The 22,473-nt window shown below is 30.7% G+C and overlaps 2 protein-coding genes across 5 annotated transcripts; one reads left to right on the top strand and one right to left on the bottom strand.

The window, feature by feature from the left end:
* The first annotated feature begins 18 nt into the window (after window positions 1–18).
* On the top strand, window positions 19–8,736 carry LOC114407094 (WD repeat-containing protein 36-like). The gene is made up of 18 exons (XM_028370068.1): window positions 19–293; window positions 420–447; window positions 535–635; window positions 716–919; window positions 995–1,238; window positions 1,887–2,062; window positions 2,686–2,768; window positions 3,262–3,334; window positions 3,803–3,868; window positions 4,635–4,677; window positions 5,359–5,498; window positions 5,747–5,959; window positions 6,088–6,172; window positions 6,344–6,638; window positions 6,995–7,253; window positions 7,634–7,853; window positions 7,965–8,179; window positions 8,280–8,736. Exons 1-18 carry the CDS (start codon window positions 168–170, stop codon window positions 8,427–8,429), a joined length of 2,721 nt encoding a protein of 906 aa, XP_028225869.1. The 5' UTR covers window positions 19–167; the 3' UTR covers window positions 8,430–8,736.
* On the bottom strand, window positions 8,644–22,442 carry LOC114407117 (cycloartenol synthase-like). 4 transcript variants are annotated; one of them, XM_028370098.1, is made up of 19 exons: window positions 22,195–22,441; window positions 20,387–20,611; window positions 19,265–19,450; window positions 18,686–18,775; window positions 18,221–18,415; window positions 17,758–17,842; window positions 16,273–16,439; window positions 13,151–13,339; window positions 12,374–12,487; window positions 12,085–12,207; window positions 11,874–11,996; window positions 11,073–11,171; window positions 10,598–10,654; window positions 10,483–10,529; window positions 10,254–10,397; window positions 9,739–9,916; window positions 9,403–9,483; window positions 9,223–9,306; window positions 8,644–9,002 (listed from the first exon to the last, which is right to left on the bottom strand). In XM_028370098.1, exons 2-19 carry the CDS (start codon window positions 20,588–20,590, stop codon window positions 8,865–8,867), a joined length of 2,304 nt encoding a protein of 767 aa, XP_028225899.1. In that variant the 5' UTR covers window positions 20,591–20,611; window positions 22,195–22,441; the 3' UTR covers window positions 8,644–8,864. The 4 variants fall into 4 exon arrangements, with proteins under 4 accessions (XP_028225899.1, XP_028225906.1, XP_028225912.1 ...); XM_028370105.1 differs by having other exon boundaries at window positions 22,201–22,441; XM_028370111.1 differs by lacking the exon at window positions 11,073–11,171 and having other exon boundaries at window positions 22,195–22,442.
* Between the last annotated feature and the right edge of the window lie 31 nt (window positions 22,443–22,473).

Here is a 22,473-nt window from a genome sequence, read left to right as displayed (position 1 = left end):
GAAACGCTGCGTGTTTGAATTAAAACCCTAACGCCAAAACCCTGACTGAATACGGAGAAGAGAAGAGAAGAAGCAGAATAGTGTAGGCGGTGTGGTGAAAGTAAAAGAGAGTTCATCAATTCATTCGAATTCGATACAAACAACGAAACAGAGGAAAAGGAAGAGGAATGGGTATATTTGAACCTTATAGAGCAATCGGATGCATCACAAGCAGCGTCCCCTTTTCTGTTCAAAGGCTCGGAACTGAAACTTTCCTTACTGTCAGCGTTGGAAAGGCTTTTCAGATTTTTAACGTAAGTAATTTCTCAACCACACGCACACGCTTTTTTTTTTTTTTTTTTTTCAGGATATAGTATTACTATTTTGTTGATTGAACTTCCAATGAACTTCACCCTTGACGTGGAATTTTCTCTCCGCAGTGTGCAAAGCTCAATTTGGTTCTCGTTGGTAAAACTCTTGTTTTTCCTTGTTCTTCCCCCCCTCCTTCTTTTTAATAATTTTGGGTTATATTAAAACTTGCAATTTTCCATGAAGGTCCTCAACTGCCGAAGAAGATTAGTGCTCTTGCTTCTTATCGCGAATACACTTTTGCTGCATATGGAAACAACATTGCTGTTTTCAAGCGTGCACACCAGGTTCTCTACATAATATTCTGCTGCCCCTGCTTTGTTCTCTTGCAGCATTTGTGGAATTTAACATTGGCTACTTTTTTCAGGTTGCAACTTGGAGCAGCCATAATGCTAAGGTTAAGTTGCTTCTGTTGTTTGGAGATCATATTGTCAGTGTTGATGCTCGCGGAAACATGTTCTTGTGGCCATTTAAGGGAATTGATGAGAACCATGTTCCGTTTGGGCACATCATGCTAGATGAGAAATTTAGCCCCAGCTGTATAATGCATCCGGATACATACCTAAATAAGGTAAGCATCCTTCTCCCTTCAGAAGATTCATAGAAATTGTATTGTTCCCTTTATGATTGAAAAGCATGTAAGCAGGTTCTTATTGGGAGTGAGCAAGGTCCTATGCAACTTTGGAACATTAGCACAAAGAAAAAGATTTTTGAGTTCAAGGGATGGAATTCACCTATCTCCTGTTGTGTTTCATCCCCTGCCTTAGATGTTGTTGCAATTGGCTGTACAGACGGAAGGATTCATGTTCACAACATTCGTTATGATGAAGAGTTAGTTACATTTACACATTCTACACGTGGTTCAGTGACTTCCTTATCTTTTAGCACTGGTAGGAGCAGGAAGCTTTATATTAAAATTCATTAATGCATTGCACTTGCTGCAGTGTTTTTATACTACTTTGCAGATATTTTGGTTTTTGTCTGTCTTAAGCAACATATAACTTCATATTGTCTTGTCTTTTCATTTCCTTTTTTTGTCTTTTTGGAATGGAAAAGATTAATAACTTTTCGGATTTCCATCGACTCATAATGAAGTCATTAAGTATATTATGTTACTACTTGGCACTTGTTAACTTCCCTCAAAATTGAATGAGGAGCCTACTTAAGTTATAACTGTCAATACATGTGTTTTGAAGCATCCAAGTCAAATTAACTATGTTTCTGTGGTTATTTTTGAGGAGCTAACAATTTATCATTCATAGTCTAAGAATTCTTTTGACCCGCCTTAAATTGAATATATCTGCTTGAGGTCCTAAATAGGGGTTGGCGTATTAATCAACTTAATTATTCGCCGTATGCAATATATTTCTTTAATGAGTGTCCTTGTGGTACTCTTCCCTGATAGTGAAACTAATATATTGTCTTCTTCCAATAAAAATAAATTAATTAAATTGAAAAACTGCCTCTCTTCAAGTCTTTGTGTATTATTTAGTGGTTCATGCATATTTTTATTGGTTTGTTTATTTTACCTGTTTTAGATGGACAGCCCCTTCTAGCCTCTGGAGGTTCATCCGGTGTTATAAGCATATGGAATCTGGAAAAGAAAAGGCTCCAATCAGTTGTAAGAGAGGCTCATGATAGTGTGATCACTTCACTACATTTTTTTGCTAATGAACCAGTGCTAATGAGTTCATCAGCAGACAACTCTGTTAAAGTAAGAATTATTTTGAAGGTGCACACATGCATACATGTGATTAAATTTTTTGATGAACCTTATATGTTAGGAGAATATTCTGAGTGTAACTTTAGATGGTTGTTTGTTCAAATTTTATAGAAAATAAATCGAAGGAAGTTGTTTGTGCATTTAAGATATTTGAAACATAACTGGATATCTGCAATATTTTTTTGGTACAATGCAATATAATACCAATTACTAGCAATTTAACATTATTTTCCTTAATGCTTTTTTTCATAGAAAACTATGAATTTATAGTGACTAGAATTATCTAAGCTATGTTAGTATTCTTTACTGAGTGACTATGGTTATGATGGCTTTATACTGGAGTATATGTGCTTTACCGATTACTATCATGATTGAAGCTTGTGCTCATATCGGTGTCCATTTTGGTTTATTTTCCATTTAATAGAGCAAAGTGTTTCTGTTCAACTTTTTTTGTTCCAAAGTAATTTATTCTAGTGAAGGATGAAGATAGTTTTTCAATTTTCATCTTGGTGTCTGCTTTTAATTGGTGTGCATTTGACCATTTGTCTTTCAAATTTTTTTACTTACCTGTTCTTTCTGATTTTGTAAGAAAATGTCTGCCTTTTTTTCCACAGATGTGGATTTTTGATACAAGTGATGGTGATCCTCGCCTTTTGCGCTTCCGAAGTGGGCATAGTGCTCCTCCCCTCTGCTTAAAGTAATAATTTTTTTCCGGGTGTTAATTTATATAGGAAATTTTTTATGATCAATTGTCGTGTACATACATGTCAATGTCTGTATAAATTCTTTCCTGTGGTGCATTTGGTTAGAAAGTACTGATCGTACTTTTAATTTTTGAAGGAAGATCTCTATTAATTATTAATTATGCTGTCGAACAATATTGTTTTCTTGGCCTCTCTATGATGTTCAGCATATTGGTTCTTCTGTGGAGAGCTATTTTGCTAAGGGAATATAGAGCTATTTTGTGTTAATAGTTTTGTTTGAGATTTTTCTTTATTACTTTTCTGTGGCTGGCTTTCTTTTTATTTTTGGAAATTATCCTGAAAGATGTTAATTGTATGGGTGAAATTAAGCTATTCAGCATTCTTTTGGGTATTGTGACCTTACTACATAATACATAATGATTGTGATTTTGTACTTTATATTTGGCATGTGCCATTACTTACTCACACCTGCAAATTATATGGCAGGTTTTATGCCAATGGAAGACATATTCTTTCTGCAGGTCAGGATCGTGCCTTTCGCCTTTTCTCTGTAGTTCAGGTTGGTTGTCCCTATTTATTTGGGGGGAAAATTGTTTCATTACTGATATTGTTGTGAAAAATAATATAGACAACGTTGCCAATGTGGGCAGACAATTTTCTTTGACTATTAAGATCATCCTGAAAATTTACTCCATGAGAGCACTTGTCTAGAGTCCGTTGTTGCCTCTGTACAGTCAAGGATGCAACCAAAGCTAGTTCCTTGCTAATTCAAATTAAGATAATAGTCTTTTCTCTAGTTTCTCCTTGTATGGTTTATGTGCATTCAGATATTATTAAGTATATACTTAAATGTTAGTTCTCCGGTCTTTGCCCTTTCTAAGCTGGTTGGCATGCATATTTATTTTTCCCCTCCATTATATTGGCTATACTTCCTGGCTTAATCTTTTGTTCCTGTTTGCTGCATACTATCTACTCAATTACTTTGCCCATATTTACAACATTGATGTATTTATTGAAGTTTTAATAGGATCAACAAAGCAGGGAGCTTTCTCAATGGCATGTTTCTAAACGTGCAAGGAAGTTGAAACTGAAGGTATGACTGCGGTTCTCATTCTGACATATTGTTGCTTAACTGTGCATAAAGACTTTTGGAACTGTTTTGCCAAGGACTTTGCTGGGTTTTTTGTTATGTAGGGGGAATTCTGGTTGCGTAGGTGCTTTCCTTTGTTTTCTGTTGAGTCTCTAGTAAAAATATGTTTAAGCTAGAAGCAACTTATAATGCTTCAACCTGCAAACTCTATCCCTAACTTTTCAGCAAACTTGTCAGAGAAGAGTAAAAAATGGATCTTTTTAAGTGTTTCAGACTTAAGATTCAAATGCACATGATGTGTTGACATCTTGTATTTGTTGAGAGCAGTACTACATCATGGTTCTTGTATGCGATGTTCAAACTTGAATACCAGCAAAAGGGAGATTGTAATTATTTTAATTCTATAACACCGGGTTATTAGATCATTGATAGGTTTTATCCCAATCAGCCTTGTAAATGTATCCAGGTGATAATGCCTCAATTGGGCTTCAGTTTAACGTTAACATGGGTAGGGAGGGGATTAAGAAGTATATGGTACTCTCTGATTCTTTGCTTTTTTCTTTTTTGTTTGTGAACAATTCATATTTTATTGAAAATATCTGGAAGTTGGTAACCCGACTTTATTCAATTTAATGATTTTGGTGCCTTTAGTTATATTTGTGTTGTAATTAATAAATAATTGCTTCTTGTGTGAATGCCAAGTGTTTTACACACTTAAATTCAAATTATCTACTTATCCTCTTTTGTTGTGTGTATGTGTGTTGCACAGGAGGAAGAAATAAAATTGAAGCCTATGATTGCATTTGATTGTGGTAAGTTCTTTCTTTGGCATTTTCTCATTTGGGTGTAATTGTTCTGAAGACCAAACTTATAAATGGAACTTCATCTAATGACTTGATGTTTATATGAATTGATTCTTTTGATTTATTAAAACTGCAGCTGAACTGATAAATGATTGATGATTATATAACCGCAGGCTTACAATGAAGTGAGTGGTGAATGATAATATTTGTGTTACCTTCTGGCTAGTTTAATTAAGATTTAGTAATTTTTACAAAATTTTGGAATTAAAACTGCTTGTTGTTTTCTTCTTTCCTTTTTTTAAAAGAATAAAATCATTGAGTTGGAGAGCAGAAAGTTACTCTGAATTTGGAGGATAAGGGATCCTCCATAAGAAAACAGGTTTAAAATAAAAATAACTAACAAAAAGAGAGAACATCAATGGAAAAATGCTGCATAGTGCCTAATCTCTCTGCAGTTAGGGGAACCCCCTTAAAAGATTGCTTGCTTTATACACCAAATAGAAGCCAATCACCAAATATTGTCTCTAATCTTCTGTTGAGTGAAAGAAACTAAAATAAAAACTCATGATTAAATAGACACGCAAACACATGTAGTTTATCTGTTTTTGCACTTCCAGATTTCTTCTCAATGAATTTATTATATAATCTGCTGTCAGAAGTTCACATAATCTTTTTTTGTGCAAACTTCAGCTGAAATTAGAGAACGTGATTGGTGCAATGTGGTCACTTGTCATATGGATACTGCACAGGCATATCTTTGGAGACTTCAAAATTTTGTTCTTGGTGAGCATATATTGAATCCATGCCCTGAAAATCCAACACCTGTAAAGGTTAGGAATTCCACTTCATTCAATATTTTCTGTTTCCTGACAATCATTGCTTTCAAAGAAGATATGTGCAAATTGCTATGCTTATTTTAGTACCTGTTTTGTTGCTTCAAATTTCTTTTATAATGAAAAACCCATTGGATGTGTGGCATAATAACAATACAAAATTTCTGTTTAAGGTTTCAATATTTAAAAGCATGTTGACAAACAGGGATGCGTTATAACTGACTACTGCTTTCATACGGTAACAGGCTTGTGCCATCAGTGCCTGTGGAAATTTTGTCTTTCTAGGGACAGCAGGTGGATGGATTGAAAGGTTTAATCTTCAATCTGGAATTCGCAGGGGTGCTTACATTGACATTTCAGAATCAAGAAGTTGTGCTCATGATGGTGAAGTAGTTGGAGTTGCTTGTGACTCGACAAATACTCTCGTGATAAGTGCGGGATACGAAGGAGATATAAAGGTTCATATTTGCTTTTCGAAGATACTGTAATTTCCACTTGTTAAGCTAATAAAGAGAAATGAAAATCACTTTGGTTAGCATAGCTACATTATACTTGAAATACTCGTATATAATATATTTAATTGCAGGTTTGGGATTTCAAAGAACGTGATCTTAAAACCAAATGGGATGTTGGTTGTTCTGTTGTTAAGATTGTTTACCATCGTTATAATGGTAAATTGAATTTTTATTACTTTTCATATTCCATTATCCATGTGTTTGTGTATTCCTAAATCCTAATTCCTTAGTTTTTAAAAAAAAAATAATATACGAAGAAAGAAATTCCTACCGTATAATTCAAACTCTTGGGTCATGAAGTGATTGTAGAGTTTTATTGATTTTTAGGTCTCCTGGCTACAGTAGCAGATGATTTAACAATTCGATTATTTGATGTTGTGGCTCTTAGACTTGTTCGTAAATTCGAAGGTCACACAGATCGTATAACAGATTTGTGCTTCAGTGAGGATGGGAAGTGGCTTCTGTCATCTAGTATGGATGGAAGTCTTCGAATTTGGGATGTAATCTTAGCAAGACAGATAGATGCAATACAAGTTGATGCATCTATCACAGCATTATCCCTGTCCCCAAACATGGATATATTAGCAACTACCCATGTTGATCAAAATGGAATATACCTGTGGTGAGTTTCCAAAGTTATTTTCTTGGTTCATGGAACATAATTTTGTGGATAACGTTTTCTACTTTTCTAAATGTTTATTGCATCTAATAGATATATTCGTTTTTGGGCTTGGGTCTGTAAATTAATTGTAAGACAAGGTAACATTCTCCATGTAAAACCTTTTCACTATCATATTTCTTTGGAACAAACAAAAGACTGGTTTTATTAAATTTCTGAAAGGTTCAAAAAATACCAAATGGGAAAATTGTTACTTGTGTGATTTAATAACATTGAATGGAGGAATGGTTCTATTAATTGCAGAATAAAGTTGAAAATGTTAATAAGAAACCATTTTTGATAGTTAGAAATTTTATCAGGGTAAACCAGGCAATGTTCTCTAGTACTTCAAATGTTGATTCATGCGCAAGTGGAAAAGAGGTTGTGAGTGTCACATTGCCGTCTATCTCTTCTGCAGAGCATTCTCGAGATGAGCATTATGATGAGCCAGTGAATGCATCTCAACCTAAAGATGCTCTGCATTTCCCAACTCAAGATAAGCAAATACCCGAATTAGTTACACTTTCATTGCTGCCTAAGAGCCAGTGGCAGAACTTAATCAACTTGGACATTATAAAGGTCTTCACTTCTTGGCAGTATTCCTTCTCTGATATAAACTTTTGTGTGAATCCTTAGGGGCCATTTGGTTTGAGAAAATGTTCTGTTTTTACTTTTAATTAAAAAAATGTCACATTGTTTTCACTTTGTTTCCTACTTTCAGAAGTTTACTTAAGAATCATGGAAAACAATAAAAAGATGTTTTTACTATTTTCGTACAAATCTTTAAAAATATAAACAAAATGAAAATAAGATAGTTTTTTTGTAATTAAAAGTAAAAACAATTTTTTTCCAAACCAAACATCCCCTTTATTTTCTTAATTTTCATTTCTATTCTCTGTCATGCTCATAAATGTCATGTAGTTTGTTCTGTTTGTTGAATTACAAATTCTAAATTCCAGGTTCGCAACAAACCTACTGAGCCTCCAAAAAAACCTGAAAAAGCTCCATTCTTCTTGCCTTCAGTTCCATCCCTCTCTGGGGAAATATTGTTTGAGTCTGGTAAGTTATCAATAAAGGAGAATGATGGAACAGATGATGGAAAACAAATGAAGACAAGATTAGATATGCCACAATCACGTTTTCTGTATCTTCTCCAATGCTCAAAAGAGACAGACAATTGTAAGAGTCCAACTATTTTATTTTTATGTGAATCTTGTATGTTGATTGTGGTCAATTAATTCTAATTTATTTTCTCTGAACATCTCTAGTATTTAACATTCCATATTGCAGATGCAGCATTTACTGATTATATTAAAGGATTATCTCCGTCAAGTCTGGATATGGAGCTTCGAATGTTTCAGATCATTGATGATGATGATCAGCAAGAAGCAGAGAAGAGACCTGAGTTGGTATCCATTGGATGGCTTCTGGATTATTTTATTCATGAGCTTTCCAGCAGAAATAATTTTGAGTTTCTACAAGCTGTTATGAGGCTATTTTTGAAGGTTAGGGACTTCTTTGTTGGCCAGTTTCACTGTTTATTGAGTTCAAATGAATGCGATCTTTTTTGCTGATTGTATGTTTACAATATTTCTTCTTTGACAGATCCATGGTGAGACAATTCGGCAGCAGTCATGCTTACAAGAAAAGGCAAGGAAGCTTCTAGATATTCAATGCATGGTATGGCAGAGAGTAGATAAATTATTTCAAAGTTCGAGGTGTGTGATTGCCTTTCTTAGTAATTCCCAAATTTAGGTGACAAACCTTCAACTTGCAACCCTCGAGAGATAGCAAAGGCAACTTGTGAGGTCATGTATTTGTTTTGGACTTTTCATTGGATTGATAGAAAAGTAGGGTAGCAAATTTGTTAAAAGCTGGTGGATAAGGTTTTGTATTATCATTGTCAAGTTTTAGGGTCATTGTAACAGGAATTCTTGTAACGAGATTAAATGGTATGGTATACTCATCATGCTAAAGCAATTTTTGTAACTTATATTTGTATCAGACAAATTACAATTTACATTCTTCATCAGTGCTTTATGTAATAGAAAATTTTCAGTTTTATGCACGTCTCTTGCCTCCTTTACTGGCAGTTTTGTAGTCCACAGGGTAGACGAGCATCTAAATGGAAGATAGATGCAAATGATATGCAAAAGCAGAAAATAAAACTTATGATCTTTTTTTACATGATTATGCTATTGCTGTTGACCCTTTGCTAGGACAAAGCAGTACGCGACTTCGATATTCTCCAAGAGCCCATATTGGAAAGATATTTCTGTATGCAGAGTAACTGATAGTACAATGCTTGTTGAAGACTCCCGTGATTTCCTACAGAAGGTCATGTTAGGTATTTGTTAAATGCGTGCATGTAAATGTAAGTTGTGTAAATGGAGTAATAATATTTACTTAATAATATATAATGGTTATTTTCAAATATAATTTAAGAGTTAATATTCAACTCATTACATAAGGTTGAATTTACAATAGACACCCTCATGGAAATTTTTTGTTTATAGTTTTACGCTATGTAGTGGTTGTTATTTGTTACCTGTTGGGGAAACTCCCCGTTTTCCATTTGTGAATTGATCAAAACCTTGGCTGCACGATGTAATGGGGTTGGATCTCTTTGGCCCTATACCATAAAATAAGCAATGACTTTATAGCGACTCTTGCTCTCTTCTAGGAATTATGAATGGGTTCTACACATTGAACTATGTTATAGTTATACCTGTCCTGCTTCAATAAGTGCCAACATAGCCCATGCAGTGTTTACTACATGTGACTTGTTTCCTTCCAAATTTGTATAAACCTATTTTACCATTAATTAGATAGTGAAAAGCTACGATATGTTGAAAGGGAAAAATAGTTGTATGTAGTGTGTGTTTGGGGTGGTGGCATGCTAAAAAAATAGTGGTCAACCCCATGGTGGAGCCACAACAACACACAGTTGCTTCTCAAAATTCACGGTCACACCATGGTTTTTGGCCTCAAAATCGATTGTGTTGTATCCAAACACAAACTATATTATAAACCACAATGAGATTGAGAGGGGGATGTAAGTTACCTTTTGTTGGCATGCAATATAGCTTTCTCCCCACCCACCACAAAGTTGTTGTTTGGAAAGCAAAAATTCACAACCTCTTCTAATGCTTTGGCTATCTTGGTAACTCTTACCAGCATCTATAAGCCCTTTTATTCCAAACCATGTTCCGTAGATATAGCAAATTCCCCATGATCCATACCTAGTTAATTAATTACAAATACTAATACATCTTGCCTTTACACTATCAAAAAACAAATTAACTCGATGCCAACACTAGCGATAGTCTCGAGAAATTTGCAAGAAAGAAAATGTGATTTCTTTTTCCAATGCTTTTGTCTATTGAACACTTTTCTATCATCATTTAGCAATTAAAAATGTTGATCCTTTGAATTTATCTAACACATAATTAAATCGATGAACCTTTCTTAGTTAATGTTTTCTATTTGGAAATTTGTATTGCCTAAATTATTGAATTAGCTAGTTTGCATGGATGACATGTATTAAAAGATGTGAGTTTGTGGACAAATAGAGCAAACCATGATCCATTAGCTAGCTGTATGCTTTCAATATAATTTGCCGCCTTAGCAATACAAGTTTTTATTTCCTTCCTTCTATGCCTTGGATATCGCTGTGTGAATAAGACAAGACCTTGAATTGCCGATGATGTGCATTCTACGCACCTATAATAAAATTATGGACTCATTTAGTTGATATAATTCCGTATTCTCACTCAACATATAAATTACAAGAAAATGTTAGACATACTGATAATCGATCATGATATCTTCAAACGTTTCAGTTGGATTTATTTTCTGCAATAGAAACCAAGAGTGTTAAAAATTCAAACCATCTTCCTTGTTTAAGAGAAATTAAGCTTTACCTCCAGCCATGCATAGGATCTTGTGAGCTCATAGGATGCAAATCCACCATTTCTATTCTGTAATATTACGAAAAATAAAATTGATTAAGACATGACATTGAAATTCTAAATTTAAGATTTTAAATTGTTGCAATCGTAATTATGATAATTGTAACCGCATAATGTTGTATTAAATTAAATTATATTTGCATTGGATGTAATCTATCATAACTCGCATTCGAAATCTCAAATCTCATGTTCCCACTTTGCAAATTTTGTCTTTCCTTAGTCACCAACTCATTATCATTCAAAAATTCTCCTGACCTTTTTAAATTTCCTTAAGCCAGGAAACAAAAAGAATGAAAAAACATGTTAGTGCTTTGATTCCCATTGGTCAAATGCTTGGTGCAGTTTTACTTTCCAAATTTTCCACGATTTTCTATCACACCACAATGTAATAACATATATATATATATATATTATAATTACTGGAAACCTGCAGGGATAAAATCAAATTAACCGCATCCCATAATTGTTCTGTTTCCATTGGTTTCCCAACTGTCTCAAATGGCAAGTTTGATAACAAAATGGCTGCCTGAAAATAAAATAATATGAACATGTTAAACAAATTGTATTCATATAACATGATTCAAGAAACTATTAGCTTAGCTTTGAATATGATTTAAAAGTTTTATCATTATCTATTTAATTTTAGACTTAAATATGTTTTTATCCTTAATAAATTTTTGAATTTGATTTTTTGTCCTTAATAATTTTTTAAAACTTGGCTCCTAATTAGTTTTTTACTTTGTTTTCAGTCCCCTAATTTGTTTAGACGCCTTAGAAAGTGAAATAAAGTGATTTTGATAGCTCTTTAGGGACCAAAATAAACTAAAATAAAATATTAGCCATCAAAAAGTAAAAATGAAATAAATATTAGTATCCAAAATTAAATTTAAAAAATTTATTAGAGGCAAAAAAACATATTTTTAAGTTTTAATTTTATTTCAGCATATATATCACTATCATTAAGTTTCAAACGGAAACTTCTCACCTGTCTAAGAACTTCATTTCTTTATTTCCTTTCCAAAATTATAGGTTATCTTAAACTTTAATCAAAATAGTGGAATATATGATTCTTTTATATCACAAAGAATTGACATTCCCAATGCATAATTCTAACAAAGAACGTATTTTTAAGAAAGCAAAAGATATTTTTGTTTCTTAATTGAACATATGTGTACACATTCATATTTGAGATTATATTGAAGTTTATGGCAAATCCATTCATCATCACCTTCAAACCTTCTGCAGTGCAATCTGATACAGGCCAACCATTGTCTGCAGTTGAGAAAGGCCAACCACCTTTAGAAATGTGGCGATACCAATGACTCAGATTACCAGAGCTATTTGCTGTGATCTTCAAACGAAAGCCAGATGTATTTATCATAATCAAAATTTCATTCTCTTAAGTTTTTCTACAACAACTTTTAATCAATGTACAATACCTGTGAGTATTTTATGAAATTATTTGCTTTCTTAAGAATCGAACCATATTCATCCTCAAGATTGATAGCTAATATTGCTTGAATAGAAAAAGTCACATCCCAAAATTGAGAACCATTATATCCCTGACATTGAACTACCTTCATTAGAATTTACAGGTTAATATTTAATCAAAAGTCTAAATGTAAGTTAATGTACATGCATTTGTCAATTTTTGTAGACGAATAATTATTTTTCCTATCAAAACTTAATACCATAATATTGGAAGAAAGAATACAATTAATGTTATACCTGCATTTTCATTCCATCCTCAGCGAGCCAGAGATAATCTTTGATTCTTGAAATGTGATACTTAAAGGCGTGAGAATTGGGGTTCTCCAACCAACAACAAACCATGTTTAATACCTGATTTGTAGGACTTGTCATTTTGGTTCTCTTTATTCAAATTTCTAAGAAATTAATCATAATGTTATCAAGTTTAATTGCATCTTCTGGATATTCAGTTGGGTGTGATAGAATAGAATCCTATCTCCTAATATGGTTCTTATGCTCTTTTTTTTTTTTTTTAACTTTATTTTGCAAAAAAGAGGGGTGGGGCGCTAAAACTACATTAGAAACACTATAGTGGATAAAGACATTGCATATCCAATTGATCGTATCCAATAGAGAATTGTCAAAGATGAGAAATCCAATATCTACTTTATAATCTTGCATTCTAGTGCTTTTTTTAAAAAAGTTCTGATTTAATTAAGGTCAATTCATTTCAGTGAAGCCACAGTTATGACATTTGTTATGTAACTAAAAGAAGTAAGACAAAGTAAGTCTTGGGATAAGAGGAAATCAAGAAAGATTGTTACTAACATCTTTATTACTTTTAACAAGTTAGTGATACACCTATGTTATTGTATTAAAACTTAAAATGATTGGATTCAACTATATACAAACCATCTAACCTGCGGTTGTATTTATTACTTGAACTTTTTATTATTTTTGTATTAACTTATATGAGCTTTAAAAGTCAATGATAAATAAGATATAAAAGTAGTATACAAATGCTAACACCATTACCTTATTAACGGGACCAATACAAATATAGTTTGTGTTTTCATCTTCATAGTGTATATGTTGCATTATATAATGGAGTGCTTTTTCCCTTAGCTTGGAGCACGGCCAGTGCATGAGAAGAGGTTCCCCAATATTGTGAAGAAAACCCCATAAAATATTCTGGATCATTGGGCATGGGTGGTACAAATCTTCCTACAATAATTAGTTGACAAACACATTATAATGGTCTCGTATATTTCCTTTATAATAAGACTAATAATTTAATTTATTTTAAGTCGATTATGCTTCATGCATGTATATTTTATGTTTACTTTAAAAGACTCCCTTTCTTATCAAGATTACACAACATAATTTTTATTAGTACATAGTGCAACATCCATATCCAAAATTGTTGTCAAACCTATTAATTTTGCTAACATTAATTCAAAAATATTTTAATTTAGGGTCAAATACCTTTTTAGTTCTTGCAGCTTAGCATTTTTTTAAATATTTAAAGTGTTATCTAAATCACTTTAAGAACGAAAAAATAAAAAAATAATTTATAAAGAGTAAAAAAATAATTATAAGGAAAAAAAAATAAATTGTAAGAAATAAAAACATATTTAAACTTTTAATCTGTAATCAAATTTTATTTATACTAATGTGATGATTTGACAGTTGAATTGAGAATTATCTATGTTTCGCTCATTTAACACTAGAGATTCAATTAAATAACAATTTTAAATATATTTTTTGTTTACCTAGTTGGAATACTTTTTAGTTTTAGCCATTTTGTGGTCCTTGTTTTTTTAATAAAATGTCTGATTTTAATTCTTGATTGACGTTCCAAGTGATTGATGATTAATGAAAAAACTTAGACTTTTTTTACCTTAAGAATTAAGATTTAGAATACCATTATATGACTATATTAATGTTAAAGATCAAAGTGAATGTTGCGTGTTTTGTGAAAAAGAGTAATGTTTGGTGAAATCTAATACTGTCAATCAGTGTCATTTGAGTCTTTTATCTTTGCAATTGTGTTATTTTCTTCAAAACCCAAAAATACCTGTAAATTTATATTTTTTTCCTATTTCTTCCATTTAAGTAAAATGTCAAGTTTGTTTCTCTACCACCCCATTTTAAGTCTTGTTTGAGAAAGTTTGTGAAATTTGCTAAGTATTACATCATATAATATTGTGCGATTTGGTATGCTTGTCAATGTTTCAACAAAAATATAATGAAAATAAAAAATAGGGAGTATGAATACATATTTGGATATCAATAACCTACAAATAAATTAAGATAAAATTGAATAGTTGAATAAAATAATAGAAATAAGAGTGTAAATAAACATGTCATGGTATGAATAATCACACCCTAAAAAAGATTATATATTAACAATATAATATTATATGAATAAATAATTTTATTGATGAAGAAAATTTACATGATTTATTAATATATTAAAAATTTGCATAATGTATCACTTTATTTATAAAAAATTATAGTACTTATATTAATGTGTGTATTGATAACTTATGTGCATAAGCATATTTTGTAATTAAGACTTATAGGAATTATCAATTTTCTCCCCTTTTATTATTTCTTTTTGTGTGAATCATTGAATTTTTGACATCCTCTAAGTTTTTGTGTAATAGATGCTTAAACTGTTAGATTTATATTGTTATGGTGGTCTTTTGTTTTGTAGAAATACAGCCGAGGAATTGGAGTATAAGTTGAGGCCTAATGATTCTCGCTTAGCGCCACTAGGACCACTCTGTGTGTTGAAGCCACTTAGCGGGAAGGTTCCACTTAGCGCGAGGAAGGTGTCTAGAGACCCAGATGTCACGTGAAGATGCGCTTAGCGCTCGATCACTTACTCGCACTCAACAAGTGCCCGCACTTAGCGCGAAATCGCGAAAACTCTTACCAAAGTGGTTTTTAAGTGAGAAATAAGGGGGACAAAAAGGGATGACAGATTTGGTGTAAAACAAAAAATCCTAGAGCTCGAGGAAGACGAAAGGAAATATCCATTAGGAGCCTTAACTACCTCCATACCCATATTCTTTCCGTTCCTCCATACATTTTTATCTTCTTTGTATAGTTAAGCCTCTCATTGAGAGACTAAACCACCCATTGTGGGGGAGCTTTCCACCAAACTCTCTTGATGTAATGAGTTTCACTATCTATTTAATGTTATTTCCAGTTTCGTTGTATCTTTTTGTACTTATTCACATGTATTTGGTTTGATCACCCATATATATGTCATGTTTAGGATTTAGGCATTGGAACATGTTTTTAATCCTTAGAACCGGAAAGAACATCTAAATGCTTCATTGCTAGGGATAGTGTGAGATTGTTTAGCTTGTTTATGCATCTCCATTAGTCATGATGTTCAACTAATTTGGTTTTCAAGGGAATAAGAAAGAAATTAGGGAAATTAGACTCTCTTATATGAGGAATCGCGATTACAATACATTAATAGGTATAGGTGATAACTGGAGTGGTAACATTAAATAGAAAAAAATTAATTTTACCGTATCAAGAGTAATTTTGGTAGAAAAGCCCCTAAAATATTCAAATCCCGCGTTCATGATCCTTCGCCACTCTAGTGTTTGTTTTTCTTACTTAATCATAGCATAGAATATTATAGTTTGTTTAATTTACAAAAATGACTCAAATTGCACTTCTTAAATCTATTCATTGATTGTACAAAAAATGAGCATACATCGTCTTGAATACAAACAAAATCCTTGTGAAAGCGATACTCGACCTTATCCGTTTTAAATTATTACTTGGATGAATTTGTGTATTTGTCAATGATTATATATATATATATATATATATATATATATATATATATATATATATATATATATGATTGCATTTGTTAGTATATTCTTTATTTAATAAAAACTTACATATTTTTTTAATAAAGTTAAAACATTTATATAAATATTATAAATTTATATAAACAAAATGGTACATTATGCAAATATTTAATATATTAATAAGTCATGTTGATTTTCTTCATAAAAAATTATTTATGTAATATATATATATATATATATATATATATTAATCTTTATTAATAATAAAATCAAGAGAGAGAAAAAACAAATGCCCACACACAAATACAGAGCTACCTTGGCACATAAGTTTTTAGCCTCATTCCAATTGACTAGATGATAGGGAATGGTGTAGAGCTCTTTTCTAAGAGATAAAATAATTGTGTTGATAGGACCCACAAATCTTCTACCATATAAGTATGACATGGGTAGATACACTAATCGAGAGTGACACCACATCCTTCCTGCAAATAAGATAATGTGTTTTTTATATATAGCTTTCTTTATACTATTACAAATTTTAAATAATAAACTAAAATTTTTATATACTTTTGATATATTTTCTTAACTAAATATTTATAAAAATTGATGTTAAAAAGTATTATTGGATGAAAATTATTTCTCTCATAGTATGGAATTTGTACATAGTCTACATAATTTATTTATTATTATACTATAAATTATTAGTCTTGTACTAATTGATAAAATATATTTACTAAGACTTTTTTATTTCTTTAAATTTAAGGATTATTGGAACAATATACTTTAGAAATTCAAGAAATAAAATATTTAAGAGGAATACTAGTATCATATTCTCTAACTCACTTCTCTCTTATTAACTAAATTTATTAAAAATTATAAAATTATGAATAAATTTTATTAAATAAAGAGTTAGAGACTCATAATTTTATAATTTCTAATAATTTTTACTCAATAGTACATAGTATGTTAAGAAAATTATTAAAAAATATACTAACATTTCTTAAATCCTTATTTACTTTAAACTTTTATCCTAACTATTACTTCGGAAATAAATTTATCATATAAAAAATTACTGAATGGAATAAAAGTATTTTTCACTTATATCGGTATAACTTACCTTTTTCCTTTTCTCTATCTTTACAGTGCGTGGTGTTACTAGTGTAACACCATTTGGTTAGTGTGAAAAATTCTCTATCTTTACAGTGCGTGGTGTTACTAGTGTAACACCATTTGGTTAGTGTGAAAAATTAAATAAGAATAATGGTTGTTGGATCTTATATAAATAATCAAAATTAAAAAATATACATAAAGATTTCGAGTAGTCATTTTTGTGAATGTGAGTGCGTGTAATATTAATAAAAGAGCTCTTTATCATAAAATAATTTAATTTAAATGAAATGACATGATAAAAAATTATTTATATTATCATCTAATTATAAATTATTATGTATGATAAACTTATTAACTTTTTAATAACTATTTCAAAAGTTAGAATATAATTTTTTTATTAATTGACAATGCAAATATTTTTATATTGACCATAAAAATTAAACTAATTAATTTTTATAAAATCATGTAAGCTTAATTCAGATATATATTAATAAAAAGTGTGATTTGGTATGAATCTGAGACTAGTAACTTTTTATCTTAATTCAGTTATATATTAGTAAAACGTTTGATTTAAAGAGAGGATAATAACTTTTTATTATTTAAATTTATATTCATGGTGAAAGTTATAACAATATAATCGTTCAGGTTAGGAGGTTAAGAGATTGGAGAAAACGTTTCAATTCGCAGAACCTGGGTGGAAAGGAAGAAAGTAGGGAAACAACCATGTCTCTGGTGGGATTGGCTTCATACCACTCCATTCGTATACACCAAGCACCTATGTTCCAAAAATCAAATTTAATTATATACTAACGGAGTATACTGATGTTAAAAAAGATTATCACATTAAACTACATATAAAAGGAAAGTCTTGTCAAACACAAGGAAATTTTATTAATTTGAAGTACAATTAAATATTAAATACAAATCTCTCTAGTAAGATTTATGATTTTATTTCATGAAAAAATTATTCAAATAGAGTGGTCACAAAATTAATTAAGGGTTTATAAATGTAGGAATTATTAGATAAAATTTATATGTTACATTAGATTTTTGCTTAACTATTTTTATTTATCAATTATTTTCCAATAATAGAATATATATATATATATAGGGTTATCATGCATTTATATATTAAGAGCATATGCACACTTACTGAAAGCCAGAGTTTTCCCCATGAAGGAATATAAGTGACTCCTCCATGATGAAGAATCCATGTCCTTGCTTTCTGTATGGCACCTTCTCCACCATCGATGTCTTCTCCAAGCAATCTCAAGGTCACATAGTTGAGAGCAGTGCAAAACATTGTGCTCGACCCTTCTATATGCAATCCCCACCCTCCATCTTCGTTCTGTTAACAACTGGCGCCGTGTTATTCATCGTATAACAAGAGCTAGCTAGCTAGAATAATAGTATGCTTGATTGAATTTTTCATATTAATGGTTTGTCCTTTATATATAATTAATCTATATTCTATACACATTTATTGCATGTTAATTTAGTCACAACTGGCTGACTGAAAAGGATGTGTATATATAATTATTGATAACATGCTGTCTTAAAATATTAAAATGTCACTCCGTAAAACATGTATGTATGTTGATTATTCACTAAAAAATACCTGGTGATTGAACAAATAGCGTCGCATCTCACTCTGATGCTCAGGCGTCAAAACTACATTAAGGACGCCAGTCACCGATAATCCAATCACCTACACATGATTAAATAAAAAGTGCACTTGTGATACTTCCTTACTTTGATTAACATATAATTAATAATAGATTTGCTTTTACTTGTATTAATTGAAAGATAGCATGTGAAGTTAATTTGATTCTGTAACGTGTATATAATGGAGAATAATTATATACATTAATATTAATTTGATCTATTCAACATGATATATGGGTCATAACATAATAACAAACGCGTGATTTTATCATTTTTTATAAAAAAGGAGAATATGATTTGGTTCTGTAAGAATTTGATATAAGGATTCAAATTTATAATATAAGAATTGATTGATAATATATATATTATGGAGAAAGTATTTTTTGTATAAATATATTTACGATTTTTTATAAATATATAAATAATAGACATAAAAATTTGATGCATAAAAATCTAGAATAAGAGAATTGGATCCTCTGGAGAGAAGCTATAAATGGGGAATGTTGAAGTTATGAAATTAAAAGGAATGTACCAAACCAGGTAGAAGAAACAAGGGGCCGCCATAGTCAGCAGGCCAAAATCCATCATCGGCTTGTAGGGCTGAATAAGATCTCAAGGCTCTTTTCAGTGTGTTTCGCACAACTTCCTCATTAATATCTTGCTCGCTCTGAATTTCTATCTTACTTAGTTTCGTCTTTAAGCCTTTTTCCCTTTCAAACTGTGCACGAAAAACATAGAACACAAATAAGGTTTAAATATGAAATTGTGATTCATGTAAGTTTGTGTTTTTTTTTTGGTCCTGTATTTTTTTCATTTTTATATGCAAACACTAATTTTTTTTTATGTATATTTTAGATATAGAAATTGGCTCCATTGTAACAAAGATTAAACTTTAGAGTAAAAAGTTTAGAATGATAATGTTGATTGAAACAAAGTGAGTCTTAATAATTTTATGATTTGTGTTATATGTGTGTATGTATGTTATCATAATCTCTATTGTTGGAGTTAAATTAATTTTCTTAATTGATATAAAATAATTTTTATAAAATTATAATTTTTATTTTCACTCATTTAAATAAGCAAGAAAAAATTTCACTACTTTCCTTATTGTTTATTTCAATTCAAACAATATTTTTTTTATTCTATCATTTTTAATTAAATCTTATGGTTTAAAATTTTTAATTAAACTCATATTATTTTTTATTTTATATTAATTTTAGTTTAGTTTTTAAATTTTAAATTAAATTTATACATTATATTTAAGATTTAAATATTTATTTGTATCTGCAAAAATATCACCTTTTTTTTCTGTTTTAGTTCATGTATTATTTATTTTATTTTTAGTCCCTTTAATGTTTTGATGATGTGACACTAATGACATGAATTGATATTATTGACATGACATATAATGATATCATTGATAATATCATCATTAATGGTAAGAATCAAAATGAAACACTTGAACTTACATGAAAAAAAAAAACTTACACCAATACAAATTGAAAAAAACGTGACTTTACATGCACTAATTTTATGTTTAAGCAAAAAAAAAAAAACAAAAATATTTGGCATAAAATCATTTGTAATTTTGTTTATATAAATAAGCAGCCACATACATGCACAACATTAAAACAAAGACATAAATGAACAAAACCTGGAGTCTCATTAGGAGATCAGAACTATGCTTATATTTGAAGCGGTTCTTGTTAAATTCTTTATGAACTTGTTCTACTTGAGCTCGCTCTTCTTTGGTTCCAAGATGTGGATCGAACTCCCAGAACTGTCTTCCAATATGATTATTCACACTTTGCATTATCCACTCATCCTCATTGCTCTTTGAAAACTTCAGCTTCCACATCTTCACTCTTCTTGTCTCGATCTGATTTTTTAACAATACTTAACTGTTGAGAGTCACACATATACAAGCCAAATGATGGAAGTATTTTGTCTACCTACATGCTCAGTTGATTAAAAAGATTATGTAGGATACTTTGAGTTTGAAAATAACTAAAAAATCATAGTTTGAGAGTATATCTTCAAGACAACTTAGGGGGATCATAAGACACAGGTAAATGGGATGAATGATAAAATTTGAGAAACATACTTACACTTATCGATTGAGAAATCAACTTAATGGGGGTTGTTAACACACAAATGTAAATTTGAAATATAGAATGTGTTCTAAATGAACCACATTGGAGTTGGACCTTCTATAAGCACACCGAGTAGGAAACTAATGGTAATGGGTACGTAATGAAATTTGAATTCTTTAATTTTATTAACTGATATAATTTTAGAATATTTTATTATATCTAATATTGATCGAAGAATTTTTAGAAATAACTTTAGTATTAAAATTTATGAAAAAGGTTTGATTTATGTTATTCATATAAGTTTTTTTTATTATAATGTTATACTTTTTTTCTGTTTTTCTCCATACCATTACTTATTTTACCACACACATTTCTCTCTCTTCTTTCTTTTACTTTATACAAAATATATAAGTGTCCATTTATTATTTTTCTTTGTTTTTCTTTTGAGTAATGAAATATGGACATTTATATATAAAAAATCTATTTAATACTTTCTATTTTTTCTTTGATCTTATCAAATTATATAACTCATTATACTTATACTTTTTTCTTTTCTCTTACTCTCAGTATCAAATAGGTATATGTGATATATGAATATGCGTGTATGATTACTCCTATGAATATATATGCACGTATACTATTACTCCCTTTTCATTTTCTGTTTCTGCCGGTGCTTTTCATTATCAATAAAAAAAAAGTGTAAAATTCAAAGAGAGAGAAAAGTGCGGTCAAAATGAATAGAATGTCAAATAAAAAGAAAAATGGTAGCAGGATACTTTTATACCAAAGTAAAATAAAAAGAAATAAAATAAAAATGATAAAAGGAGTGTCTAACGAAGCTGCTACACTACAAGCAGCGGCTTATGGGTTCTGAGTTCAGAGAAGAAGGAAAACGGAAAAAGAATGGGTTCTGAGTTCACGGTGAATACAGGTTTTGTTGTGTTTGTGGTGATGAGCGATGAATGATGATGTTTTTCTTTTATGGCAACTTCACACACACAACACATGCAGCTACAATAACAATTAATATCATATTCATATGCATGACAGATCAAATAATTCCACAACTTATTGCTTATCAAAGAAAAAAATGATAGAATGAAATGAGGGAGAAGGCGGAAACCACAAGGGATCGAGAGGGGGGGAAGAACGATCGAAAAGGATGATGGGGTGCTCACGGTGTGAGATTGATGCATATATACGGTACGGTTTATTGGGTTCCTTTGTTCTTAATTTTGTCTGATGATGTCTTTTATGATAAGTTGACAGATAGAAAAACATATGGCAAAGCAAATAATTCACAAACTCATATGGATCAACCAATAATTAATCATGAGTACTATGAAGTGAACAGGGATGAGATGCTTACCAATACCTGAATGATCAACTGCTCCTCTTCCTTTACTTAGTGTGTTGTTTGCTTCCACATCCACTCGATCAAGTTTAAAGTGGTTCCATCTTGAAAGCTATCTTCAGTGGTTTGCACGTCTAACACTCCCTGACCTGGTTTTATACACACTTCCAAACATGCTGTTACACCTGCTACCCTCTTTTCCGTGTTTTTGTCTTCTCTTTATGTTGTAACTTTTTTTAAGATCTCAAATGTAGTTTCCATAAGTTTCTCGCTTTGAATATTCATCTTACAGGA

This window comes from Glycine soja, chromosome 1, assembly GCF_004193775.1.
Source record: "Glycine soja cultivar W05 chromosome 1, ASM419377v2, whole genome shotgun sequence".
Taxonomy (NCBI): Eukaryota; Viridiplantae; Streptophyta; class Magnoliopsida; order Fabales; family Fabaceae; genus Glycine; species Glycine soja.
This window is presented reverse-complemented; position numbering and strand designations above follow the sequence as displayed.

Coding starts and splice junctions, on each gene's coding strand:
- LOC114407094 (XM_028370068.1), top strand. CDS start 168: ATGGGTATATTTGAACCTTATAGAGCAATCGGATGCATCACAAGCAGC. Junction 3,335..3,802: donor GCCTTTTCTCTGTAGTTCAG/GTTGGTTGTCCC, acceptor AAGTTTTAATAG/GATCAACAAAGCAGGGAGCT. Junction 6,639..6,994: donor CAAAATGGAATATACCTGTG/GTGAGTTTCCAA, acceptor AAATTTTATCAG/GGTAAACCAGGCAATGTTCT.
- LOC114407117 (XM_028370098.1), bottom strand. CDS start 20,590: ATGTGGAAGCTGAAGTTTTCAAAGAGCAATGAGGATGAGTGGATAATG. Junction 17,843..18,220: donor GGGGAAAACTCTGGCTTTCA/GTAAGTGTGCAT, acceptor TTTGGAACATAG/GTGCTTGGTGTATACGAATG. Junction 9,307..9,402: donor CACTTATTGAAGCAGGACAG/GTATAACTATAA, acceptor TTTATGGTATAG/GGCCAAAGAGATCCAACCCC.